Genomic DNA, 13,688 nt, shown 5'->3' with positions numbered 1-13,688 from the left:
CCTTTAGAGAAAACCATAACATATTATTTCTTTTACTAAATCAATACGAAAAGGTGATTAAAGACAGTGACGTGTTGGGTTCATTTTTTTTTTTTTTTGTTTGCTGGCAGAGAATTTCGCTTATCTTCAGTAATTTTAGTGCTTCTCTGCAGATAAAATCCAGTTTAACACGACCTACTCAATGGAAAGTCACCCAAGTTTACGAAATATAGTTATAATGAATTCCACAGATAAAAATTGAAGACAATTTAGTGTAAAGGCTGTTTTATATCTTTGTTTTTTAAACTTTATTTCAAAGAACTTTCTTTCGACGCTTTAGGTATTTTCGAAGAATATTATGGCCCACTTTACTAAGTCGTCTCTGTATCTTAAAATGGAGTAGATGAAATAGATCCTTTGTAGTGTACTTGAAGGATTAATTCGTTAATATGAACTGGGCACCAAGATGACGCTGTAAAATTTACCGTATGGCTGGTAAAAAATCCGTAGAATTCATAATAGTTGAGACATAGGACTGTCTTTAAAGACAAGACAAGGGAACTAAGCCGCAATGTGATGGCAGCGTGTAAGAAGGAAATAAAGTTTAGCTGGAATGTTGGATCCGGAGCTCGGGTGAAGCGTCCTAACTATTCCGAGTAAGTCGTGAGGAGTGACGCTGACAGTTGATAAGGTAGTGCGGATACTGTCGGGGAACGTGATGGCACCACTTTCACACTAACTACCTATATTACTAGGTTCACACCTGCTTGTTATCATCATCTCCACCTTTCTTCTCTTTATTTCTGCTATACACATCTCCTCACAGCATCGCCCTTTTCTTTGCTCTAATGACCCGTTATTGGACATTCAAGAAGCAGTCCGCACGGTTAATTGCACATTCCTTCACACCGCAGCCAACATTCCTTTAGCCCTTCTAACACTTTATACGGCAAAAGGCGTTTCCTGTATCCCAGAGCAACTGGGAAAAATTCAATTATTTCAAAAGACTTATTCTTTTTCTTTTTTTTTTGTTCAACATCCACAAAGAACTGCTGAATTATTTTTTATCTCCAGCTAAAATGTTTTGAACAGTTCTAGCTAAAGCTATTCCAGTTTTCAACTCAGGTTGTTTATCCTGAAAATGTTATTTAAAAAACTTTTCTTACTTCTAATCAACTTGATATTACGGTCTGGTTCTCAAAAACTTCACTTAAATTTAAAAAAAATGGAGGCACAGTAATATTTTTATTAATAATACCAAGAAAAGATTACATTTTCACCGAAATTTTAAAATTAAATGTTTCTCCAAACAATTGATCCATAGGGACTAATTTCTTTTAGTGATTAAACTGCCCGGACAAATAAAAATATTGATTATGGGAGAGTGGGGTAATCGTACGCGATGGGTAATCGTGTGCATTGAGATATGCAACAATAAGACTGATTTTGGCTAATAATGTCGGTGCTGTTCTCTATCCTTTAGTCTTGGAAACATAAATATGACAAGCAGTACAGGTAGCGCATTTAACACATGAATTATTGGCGCGCAAAGGTTTTGTGTTGGTTACGTCTAAGTTCTTCCCGTGCAAAGTTAAGCCGTAAGTTGGAATTATATAATTATTATTATTTAAAGTATATGTGATTGAAAAGATCCACTCTAGGGTCTATGATCCATCTTTGTTAAATTCCATTATCTTTTTTTAAACATATTTCTTCACTGTTAATTGTATAGGTTATGCTATCGGGGTAATTGTGCGCAATATTGTAGGGGTAACCTTGCGCGCGTACGACTACCCCGACAACATTTCTTTAAAACAATAAGTAATATAAATTATTTTGCTTCTATTAGATGCCACGCAAGTACCAGAGAAAAACCAATATTGGTAACTGGACCGCTGACCAGTTACTTCAAGCGATCTCAGCGGTAAAGAGGGGTATTGCCATTAGAGAAGCAGGCAGGGAATATGGTATTCCTGAAGCTACCATAAGGAAGAGAATGAAGCTTGGGGATGCTGAAGAATCAACAAAGGGTCCCAATATGGGAAAATCTCCTATTTTTTCTGAGCAGCAAGAAAAGGAATTATCCGAACATGTGCTGAATCTTGCTAAAATGTTTTATGGAATGACTAGCATTCAGTTCCGTAAACTGGCTTTTGCCTACGCTGAGGCTAACAACATTAAACACAGTTTTAATATAAACAGAAAAATGGCCGGCAAAGACTGGTACTATCAGTTTTTAAAACGACATCCAGAAATAAGTCTCCGCAAACCTGAGATTAAAAAAAACAGAAGACGTTGTGCGGTTGAAGAACGATTAAAAAATAAAGTGAAATCAAAAGCATCCTTGACAAAAAAACGTTATAGGCTCAAGAAGATTTTAAACAGCGACAGTTCATCAGAAGAAGAAGTTGATGTGAATCAACTATGCGATGATGATGAACTGGACGATTTGCCGTCAGAGGATAACGAGAAGTGTAATATGTGACGATTTTTCTCGAAAAAATGAGTTATGGTATAGATGCACACAATGTTCTCGTTGGGCACATGCTCTATGTTCTGGTTGGGAAATTATGTGTGCGATTTTTGTGACCACTAAAAGTATAATTCATTACTTGTATATAATATAATTACTTGTTCAAGGTATTGTTTTTTCATTGTTTTTCCATTCATACAAATGCCACAGTAATGCGTACAGTTACCCGACTTCTGCGTACAGTTACCCCATATAGGATGGGTAAGGGTGCGCATGCAGCTTTTAGGCGAAAAAAATATAGGTCTTTATTAACTTACTTTTGATAGTCTTACTCATCAGACAATATAAACAAAGCTTTTTTCAACTCACAAAAAAATCCTGGATGTTTTTACATGTTCGCTGAATTTTTTATTATTTTTTTTGGGAAAATGCGCACAGTTACCCCACTTTCCCCTATATGAAGGTACATCACTGAGTGGCCACAGTTGTATACACAGACCCTTCCCGCATGTAAGAAGTATTGTACACTACAACTTAAATTCAAGCCCTGCAGCCTGAAACCTCTTTTGTATATCTATTTGTACAACTGTTTTTAAATTGTAAATAAAGTTTCAATTTGATTATATCATCTGAGAAAAATTGCATATCTTAGTTCATTTATTCTTAATTCTTTCAGACAAACCTCATACTACCTTCTCTCTTTTTTCAATTTATTTATTTAGTATAATAGCATTTCTACTGTGCATTTGCTATCAGCATTCGGACGTTGTTAAAAAATTGAAAAACCAATATCTGACATTTGCAGAATTAAAAGGAAGTTAATAATTAATTAGTAGCAGTAATAATGAATAGTATGATGAATGGTCTATGAGAACGAAGAGTACTCGTTATTCCTCTTACTCTTCGATAGGCTAAACTGTATGGTGTGCCTGTATAAGCACCTAAATAATCATTACTGGATGTTTATTTTTTGGTATTGAACTGACGAGAAACCTTGACATTTCATTGTAATTGTTGACATATTTCAACCGATAATTTTGTTAACCCTCAATCATCGCTCTAATATGTATTCGTTTGATTAAAATTTATCTATTGGTTCAGCAAGACCGATTCTTCCAACAAGAGATGTAATTCAATTCTCTAAAGCGACGTTTATCAAGAAAATTATGAGTAGGGAAGAGGGTGGCATATTAGAACAGAATTTACATTTTCTGTTGCAGAGTGCACAGAATCGTATTATTGAACCTTTTTATTTTGTTTTCTACAACTGTCAAGTCTTCTTAACAGATCTATATCAATAAACATACTTTACATGCATATCTATATATTTTTTAATTTAAAAATGTGTCAAATGCTAATATCTGCCCCACTGGTGAGGTACCTTTGAACACAATATAAAATAGAAAGAAATGATATTACTTTACTCTGAATCTACCTTCTATCAGTTATTTCTCTCACTACTACATTGCTTTCTCTTTAAACCACTGATATCTAGTTCAAAAATCAAGAATGACTCAGTTCGGGATGTTGTACCCGAAGTGATGGATTAAGGACGTTTGAACAAAATATTCGTTTTGTTGCGCCTCTTAATGTAGGTTCGGTACCACTTTCCCCTTCTCTGCGATTAAACAAAAAAAAAGTCACTAACTTGCAGGTCGGTAGGGCACATTTTAACTGTGATGTTGAAATGTGCCCCCTCTCCTTCCATAAAAGAAAATATAACATCCAACACTTTTTTTTTGCAAGCAATTAGACTTTTGTAAATGCTAGGTTACCCTAAACCTAGCATAAAATTACGAATTCCAAATGTTAATATGGACCAACAATACTTACACCTTGTCTACTACAATCTTTACAATTCACTACTTCCAAAGCTGCAACAAAAATTTTACTTCCACCTTACAAAATATAACATTCCACAATTCTGACTTTACAAACAATGAAAACGAAGGGAAACTCTGTCAATTATACAACAGGTCTACCACAACATATGGAGAAAATTACCAATCATAAATGTTTTAAATATTTGGCGAGAAATTAAAACTGTTCAAAGGTGCCCCCTCTCCCTACATATATAAAATTTAAAAATATATTTCACGGTCAAACTAACGATAAAAATATTACTGAAATCAAAGAGATAATGACTCACTTAAAGATGTAATTAATTAGCAAAAAACTATATTCAAATCAATAAATAAAAATTAGTTGGTTTTTTTGCCTAAATTTTGAACAAATAAAATAAAATAATTGACTCCTGCTGACAATTCTCTCTTTTAAAATATCCTATATTTATCCAGGCGAAAATATTTCCACATAGTGAACATCATGGAGAATCGACGCTCAAGAACTAGCTGGTCTTTCAATTATAATTTCTCTGATTCACTGGGTGTTTGGAAGATGTTTGTGTTCACTGATTCAAGAGAACTTCATGCATTCGCGCTTCAATGAATCAGATTTGTAAAACTTATTTATTAGTATAAGTGAACCATTTCTATCTTAATTTGGTGTAGAAGATTAACTAGAGATTACAAATAAAATGGAAGTTTAGAGGACAGTTAAACCCTTCTAGAACTTCTTAAATTTCAAAAAAATTCATTCTTGAATGAAAAGATAATCCAATTAAAGTGATTCAACATTCTGGTTTTATCGTGAATGATATCTGCCAGGTCTTGCCATAAATTATAAAAAGTGTCAAACCTTGTGGCTATTAGCAAATTAAAATATATTTATTTAATTTTGTAGAATTTTACGAAAGAAAGATCAACGATATAGTACATGATGGACTATGAAACGTCCAAATAGTGATAAGTAAGGAACGGATTTTTATGTATTTAAAAATGCCAAATATTTAATTAAAATATGCATTTATTTTCGTCAATTATGTGGAAAATTTTTCTTAAAATATTTTCTGGAATATTTAAGTAAAATGGACATTTTTTTTTATGAAAATAGAATTCTTTTTGAGGGGGGGGGCAAGTTATAATTATTTATACAAGAAAAGAACATTTTTACAATTTATAATAATTTATTAGGAACAAAATAATTTGTTTTTACAAGTTATAATGATTTATACAACAAAGAACATTTTTACTATTTATAAAAAGATGTGTTAAATTTTCAATTTTGAAAACTTAACTCTTCGAAATTGTTTGCAACCACATGAAATTTCAAATGTTGGAACGTAAAGTGACGACGATCTGGGCTTAAGATGGACTTGTAACGACTAAAAGATCGTTCAACATCTACAGATGTTATAGGTGCCTTGCTGAAAGAAGTTATCTCGTTGGTTGTAAAGGGTACACGATGTTCTGAGGTGACTTCTGTTCCACTGATAATATCAGAAATCTGGCAGATGGTCTCCCACCCTTTGTTCTTGCTCAGTACTTCTACCAGTTTTGATCTGATCAGATCTCCCTTACTCCCAGGTATTCTTTCCACCTTTTCGATAACTTTTTTAACGTTGGACACGTTTTCTGTGAGTCGAACATTTTGGGACTCAAGTTGGGTAATGGCTTGTGCAAGAAATACGCAATTGTCAGAAATGAATGCAAGGTCGTTCCTTAAATTAGGTTTCTCGAATAAAGACTTGGCTGTATTTATCGCTACTGCTTCGTCTTCGAGATGTGAAAGGACATTCTTGATTTTATTGTAGTTTTCATAGTAATACTGAGCTGCTGAGGGAAGGGATTAGCTATGCGGTTAGCGTACTGGACTCCCACGCGGAGGTCCCGGGTTCGAATCCAGCTGCTGACCCTTAGATTTTCTCTTCCTAGGAGCTTCTTACAGCTCACTGTCCGGTGATGGACAGTGTTGTCTGTAACGAGAGAACACTGTCCAGAGGCCGGCAGTGCACTGGAAAAAGCTCCGGGCGCTAATGACCTTAGCTGTTGATGCGCCAAAAAAAAAAAAAAAAAATACTGAGCTGCTTCCAGCCAAGTACCCCATCTTGTCAATATTGGTTCTGGCGGAAGGCACAAGTCTGGATAGAGATCTTTTAGCATTTTAATGCGACTTGGTGCTTTTAAAAACACTTTTTTAACCACTGTGATTCACAGTTCCTGTCAACCACCTCCCAATTATGAAAATATGCCCAAACTGAAAAATATGTACATATTTTGATTAAATATGTAGAAACATTTATTTATTTTAATCAAATATGTATAAACATGCGATAACATCCAAATATGTGGAAATATGTGAAATAAAAGTAGGCTCAAACGGCTTAAAGAGTGTCAGTATGAATACTTCTAGTTGAAAAACGTCTGTAAATTGCCTAGAAAAAAATATGTAAATACATACGAATCCGTTCCCTAGTGATAAGATTGATAGCCATTAATTACATTCTATCATTTAAGTTTTTAGTTGAAGTGGTTTTCTTAGGATAGCCTTAAGGAAAAAGTTTATTTGCGCAACGTTAATTCTATGGATTACTTCAGTAGTAAATAATACTTTTGCTACCATATTTTGGCAATTTCTTTTGTGAGAACCATTACTGTACTAGATCAGCTGGATGTAATGGAGGTTATAAACCAACTGAAAGTGAAACATGGATCGTTTGCAATAAGCGATTTGGCTGAATAATTGAAAGAGGAACCAATTTGGGACGGGAAAGGCGGTGGATTCCAAATTTTCTTTGTTGCCTTTATTTTTCACGATCAATTATCGTGCCCTAATTTATTTTTTAATAGTTTAATTTTATAATAGTATTCTTTCACAAATTTAAAAAAATAAAATAGTATGAAACTCAATGGCGGTGATTATTAGAATTTCCTGGACAATCGCAGAGTGTTCAGCTCCTGCCAGAAGATATAGTTGATTTCGTTCAGGTAGATAAGGAGTTAATTTTGCAGTTAGATCCTTTTCATTGCGGGATATACGGTTAAGAACCTTATCCCAATCCCCACTTGTCTTGGATTGAAACTGTACAAATTCCATCCCGCATCGCCTACATCACTAACCAGCGCTAAGTGGATAATCCTCGCAAATATAAAGGGAAAACTGTTTTAGGAAATGAGAAGTCATGTGAGGACAGACGTTATGATTGAATATTTCTGGACTCCGATAAACGACTCCAAAGCACTAGCTCTAACAGTGGGAAGCTTTAGATTGATTACTGGCCCATATCTCTAGCATCATGAGTGCAGTTGTATCTTCCAAATATGCATTATGCAATATAGATGATATATTGGCGGAATCAAAGCATAATCTTTCTGGCGGCGGTCATTCTAGTTTATCCCGGAATACTTTCAGTGGCATAAAAGAAAAAATAATTTAAGAAGTGTAGAAATGAGAAATTTTTTTACAAATTCAGTTTGATTACATCACAAAATATTTACGTAAATTCTTATTGATATAAATCACGTTTATAAATTTAATTAAAGTAATGTATAAACTAGAGAATAATTTTACGATAGGACGTCGAGGATGTTGATAAGGGAAATGGGGCGTTACTGGATATGGGCAAGCTCTTGGGATGCGCCATGCGGATCTGACCATGTCCTCCAGTTTTCTCATCAGATAAAACTAAAACCATTTACATCCTACATCAAGAATTTAATGTCTCCAAACAGACTTTGACATCTTCTTTGTTTCTAGTACATGGGTTTAATTCAGTATCAGATTGGACTAAACTTTGTTTAAGTTCTTTCGTTTATTCACCTAAATCAATAAAGTGATAATAATAATAATTATTATTAATAGAATTGGCATTTATATGCTTCATTTCCTATCAATTTAGCATGATTTTGACTGTTCACAAATTATATATCGTAGTTTCTGTATTGATATAAACTTTAATGCAATTCTTTGAAACTGCTACAGCTTTTGTTTTAGAATACTAAATTTCTTTGATTGTTGTTTTAGCTGTTATTGCTGTTAGTTATTTGTAATAACAGTGCTACTTTTAATAGGGTTTCTGTTTATATAATGTAAAGGAATTGTTAATAACGGGCAAGGTAACCGTAGAGAAGTGAAAAGGTAACTGTTAATAAATTTAAGTACTAATTATCTTCATAGATTAGAGTGTAGGTTCTTCAGATATTGGAACTTAGCTCCTTGAGACTGGGACCAGCGTATGAATTGTGAAATTCTATCACATTCTGAGCAGTGGTGTCTTCGAGCCTGAACACTCCGGAGCGTCGTTCCGGAACTAAAGATGATTTCTGCAACCAAAAAATTTCTTTAGGAAGTAGAATTTGAGTAAATAGAAAGAGTTGAATGTAATTTTATCCTTACTTTTTCTTCTATATAAGGTGTGGCTATTAAATAACGAGCTATTCCTATAAAACATTTTATATTAAATTTATACATATTTAGTTATTATCACCTTCAATATACACCCCTTCTCTATCCCTAAAACGCTCCACGCGAATTTACCATTGTTCGAAACAGTGCTGGAAGTCTTTTTCTGTGAGCTCCTGCATGACGCGTTCCGCTTTTTCTTTCACAGCTTCAACGGACAGAAATCGTGTTCCTTTTAATGCAGATTTGACATTGGGGAACAGATAAAAGTCACATGGTGCCAGGTCAGGCGCATAAGGCGGATGGCCTAAAATACTGGGATGTCGTACTTGGCTAGAAACGTCTTGACAGACAATGCAGTGTGAGCCGGCGCGTTGTCTTGATGGAGAACCCATGACTTGTTCTTCCACCTAATCGGGTCGTTTTTTATTTACTCTTTCACGGAGTTGAGCGAGCACCTCACGGTAGTAATGATGATTAATTATAATCGATATTTTCATCCGATGTCTTCTCGGCCATCTTGGAAACGCTTGAACCACTCAAAAACTCGCGTAAGTGATAAACATTCATCGCCATAAACTTCTTTTAATAAAAGATAAGTTTCAGTAGTGGTTTCACCAAGTTTCATGTGAAATTTCAAGACAATTCGTTGCTCTACTACATGTGTAGTATCAGGTTTTCGGCAAAACGAAACTAACACCTCTTGCACAAACGACGGTTCCGGTCAGACAGATTTCTCTTCAAACACATGAGACGCTGCAATCGAAAGAGAAGGCTTTACGCTGCACAGCTGTCAGTCTTTAGGATTTGACGTGTGCATAGTTCTTCTGTAGCAGCATCAGTCTCGTTATTTAATAGCCACACCTAGTTTTCTATTCATTGCTAATGTTGTTAGCAATTTTAATTGTACGATTTTAAACTAGGTCATGAGAATTCATCTAATGCCTGAAGATGATAGTACATTCGCTCTCCAAATTCTGTGGCCTGTCTGACATAATGTTCTGAAATATTTGAATACAAGTGCTACGAAAAAATATATCTCGTACTTATTCCTTAAGTTTTCTTCCTTTAAGCTGCGTATGCCGTGGCGAGATTCCCGGATAATAAATTCCTTTACTTATAATTGTATTAGCGTTTCGGGACACGTCTTGGATGGACCAGACCAAGTTTAATCCAATCATAAGTAAGTTTTCCTTGCCTTGCCTTGGTTATTTATAGGAGTGATGGTGGTAGTGTGATGAGAGGTTCCTTCTATTGTTGTTCTAAAAGGAACAAAGAAGTGGTCTAGGTAGGGAATACTGGATGCTTGAGGGGAACATCCAACATTGCAGCATCTTGGTCTTCACCTGGATCTAATTCACATTGGTAATGTGTTTTACCAGTTCAACTGTAGTAAAACCAGACTAGCTGCTGCAGGCAATGAGCTTTGAGTTGTGTAAGAAAAGAGGAATTCCAGTTGACTTGAGTAATCAACTCTTAACTTTAACTAAGGCTCTTCTTCCAGTTTAACAGATATATGTTAACAAAGTTGAATTTCTTTAATCTAAACCTCCAGGCAAGTACCTCCAACCCCATACATCTATTTCATTAAAAAACTTAACCACTTGTAATTTATTTCAAATAGAGATTTGATTCGACGCTTTTTAAGATCTTCTCCGATCACTGGATGTTTGAATTCTACGAAAAAAGAAATACTCATTTCCAACAAATTGGTCTTTGATGCAATAATTTTTTTTAAGAATGTGTTCGGTTAGTAATGAAATCTACAAAAATCTGCAGTAATGGAGATCTCCAAATCGGCCCAGTGTTTGCCCAAATTTGCAAATGTATTTACGGACTTACATAATATCTATATTATCAATTAAAAAAGAACTTAATTTACATCGAACTGGATTCAAGAGGCGAACATGATGACAGCGTCAGCAAAGTCCTACTGGAAGGGAGAAGTAATGTTCGAAAAACAAAAACACAAGACACGGGATTTTACTTATTTATGATTTATTAAGGACTTTTTAAAGCGAGTAGAAATTAAGTTGACCAGTACTGCTTCATATCATCTCCATTCTGATGGCTTTCTTGTCAGTCAGCTGCTTTGTAGACTTTTCATTGTTCATTGTTTGCTGAATGTGCAATCTCTTCTGCAGGCTTGTTGCAGCAGTTGGTGTTACGAAGAGTTTGTTTTTACTAAGCTGATATAAAAGAGAGCTGATATAAAGTGGCAAGTGAGCTGAACTTTACGAATATCGCTTATAGTAGCTTTTATATTTGTAAGGCTTTCTTTTTTTCAATGGCACCATCTTCTTCTCTCATTGCCGATAACTCTTTGAATTCATCTGAACAGTATTAGAATATATTACAATTGAATTTTGCGTGATAAGCAAACCAGTTAGCAGCAAATTCTCTCCCGAATATCTCCCAGAGAAACAAAATTGGCTTTTAGTAATAGGCTTAATAGGCAATCATTGATAAGTGCCTACCATGTTTGCTATAACTTATCTACTTAAACAATAGCATTTTATAAAAAATAGTGGTAAAAAAAATTGACATTTTGTTTGGTATTGTGATAACTATACGGATAATACCATTCTACCTTTTTCAATATGACTTTATTATTAGAATTATTTATTTAAAAAAATATCTATAAATTTATATTGAATTTAAAAGTGTAATGATGGGAGATAGGATTTTCCGTCTAAGAATAAATACTATAAATTTTCCCATCATCCCATCATCTTGAACTAAACTCCTATACCAACTATGGACAAAGTACGCTACCTTGGATTGTACCTAGACAAACGGTTGACATGGAACCCCATACTAGACTGAAAAGACAAGAACCTAACCACGCTACAAACTTCTCGCCAGACTACTTGACAAACGATCGAAACTCAGCTTACAAAACAAAAGACTCTTACACCTGCTGTTACTGCGACCTATTTGGTCATACGGCATCGAAGTATGGAGAACGGACTAAGCGTTCCAACTCTCTACACCTCCAGGCATTACAGTCCAAAAATACTTCGAAAACTTCTTAACGCTCCGCTTCTATGTATCTAACCTCACTATCCATAATGACCTCAAATTCCTTTTTCATTACAGTTCTTGCTAAAACTCGTTTTCTCAAATTCATCATTCTATTCTACATCAGCTCATCCTAACTCCTTTCATAGAACACCTACCTATCTTCCTCCACATTACCAGGTAATCTTCTAAGGAGAATGAAAAGAAGATGGCCTCGAGATCTACTCTTAGCGTGAGAGCAGTATAGCAAAGCACGTTACTGGAGTGACACCACTGAGTGCCTCCACCCACTCATGATTTTCTTCTTTTTTTTTTTATCAGATACCTATGTACTTGTTGCAACAACCGTTGCAGTTGTAAATTGCAATAAAAGATTTTAAAAAAACCAAATAAATGTAATAATAATAAAAATATATAAAAGATTTTCATTATTATGTGCAGGTGCCCTTTGTTCGCGAAGATTTCGGACAGAATTCTTGCAGGAACTGCCAACCCCTGGTACTGGACCTTCTTTTGATACATCTGTACCGAGTAATATTACCGGTCTAGTCGGCAAAACAGCTTACCTGAATTGCAGAGTAAAAAACCTTGGAAATAAAACTGTAAGTAATAATAAATAATCATATTATATATTTTTTGAAATATGCGCATAATAATGATTGAGTGTATAAAAAAATCCATCCATGTAAAGAAATGTACTTCGATTATCGATAAAATAGTGATTTACAATTTATTTTTTGTGATTGGTGTAGCAACATTTTTCACGCATATCCTGACCAATGTGGAAATGCGGGCGAAGATAAATCTGTTTTTGATCTCTGCTGGTGTTATATCGACTTTTGCGCAACACCTGGGTCCCGGCCGTGCTAGTCAACAAGATTCCCTTTGTCGCTCCACACGCTCTATAACTATAATATATATTTCCTTTTTTTATTATTGCCATCTAGATATTTATATTCTTTCATTCGAAAGACAACCATTTTTGTTCTCATTCATTGCAACAAAAAATTGTAATAGCAATGACTATTTATTTTGCAGACATTTAATCTTCAACAGCTTGTAACCATTTTTCTTTTCTATCAGAGAATTCATTGCTAAAAATTATTAAAATAAAAACTGCCCCAACAAATTGCGTCACCAACATAATGTGCCTAGTCGTACATTGTTAAAAAGTTCTACTCTAATGGATGTTTCTGAAAAATTGCTGTATCAATCAATCTATGTCTGACGCCATAGCTGCGAACGACCCAGAAACATATCTTAAAGATTGATGTACATTGTAATTTATTTTCTTCCAGGAAATTTTAACATGTTTATCAAGTTTTTTGGAAATGATATTTACTGTTTCCTTTGGAATTTCTTTTTTGCTTTATTTAAGTTATTTTATCTTAAGTTATTTACATCAGCAGCAACTTCTTGAAAAAATAGAAAAAGAGTTATCTGTGGTGTAAGTGAGCCGTTGTTAATAGGAAGAAAATACAAATATTATTATATGTTTTTTACTTTTAGTGCGTTTAAGTTTGCCGTGCATAGAACAGTTTTATGAGATCATATTTCAACAATCGGACGCCACTGCTATCAGATTCCACTTATTTCTCGCCTAGCTGTAAATGGCGTGTTCTCTATAGTTATTACTAAGGAACGGATTTTTATGTATTTAAAAATGCCAAATATTTAATTAAAATATGCATTTATTTTCGTCAATTATGTGGAAAATATGTGATTTTCTTAAAATATTTTCTGGAATATTTAAGTAAAATGGACATTTTTTTTTATGAAAATGGATTTTTTTTGGGGGGGGGGGGCAAGTTATACAAGAAAAGAATATTTTTACAATTTATAATAATTTATTAGGAACAAAATAATTTGTTTTTACAAGTTATAATGATTTATACAACAAAGAACATTTTTACTATTTATAAAAAGATGTGTTAAATTTTCAATTTTGAAACTTCACTCTTCGAAATTGTTTGCA

General features: G+C 34.2%; 2 protein-coding genes across 3 annotated transcripts in view; both read left to right on the top strand.

Moving 5' to 3' along the window:
* The window catches only part of LOC141451094 (zwei Ig domain protein zig-8-like), a 686,638-nt gene that overhangs the window by 409,706 nt on the left and 263,244 nt on the right, over positions 1 to 13,688 (top strand). For both annotated transcript variants that reach the window (XM_074122167.1, XM_074122166.1), the window contains exon 3: positions 12,155 to 12,315. In XM_074122167.1, coding sequence (XP_073978268.1) covers positions 12,155 to 12,315 — 161 coding nt within the window. The remainder of the gene's footprint in view (positions 1 to 12,154; positions 12,316 to 13,688) is intronic.
* LOC141451573 (uncharacterized) lies at positions 1,316 to 3,958 on the top strand. The gene is made up of 2 exons (XM_074123041.1): positions 1,316 to 1,577; positions 1,829 to 3,958. Exon 2 carries the CDS (start codon positions 1,829 to 1,831, stop codon positions 2,462 to 2,464), a length of 636 nt encoding a protein of 211 aa, XP_073979142.1. The 5' UTR covers positions 1,316 to 1,577; the 3' UTR covers positions 2,465 to 3,958.

The sequence above is a fragment of the Rhodnius prolixus genome, unplaced genomic scaffold (genome assembly GCF_049639745.1).
Source record: "Rhodnius prolixus isolate KJV_2025 unplaced genomic scaffold, Rpr scaffold_8, whole genome shotgun sequence".
In the NCBI taxonomy this organism is placed as follows: Eukaryota; Metazoa; Arthropoda; class Insecta; order Hemiptera; family Reduviidae; genus Rhodnius; species Rhodnius prolixus.
The sequence above is the reverse complement of the archived record's forward strand: the minus strand, read 5'-3'. Positions and strand labels throughout refer to the sequence as shown.

Coding starts and splice junctions, on each gene's coding strand:
- LOC141451573 (XM_074123041.1), top strand. CDS start 1,829: ATGCCACGCAAGTACCAGAGAAAAACCAATATTGGTAACTGGACCGCT.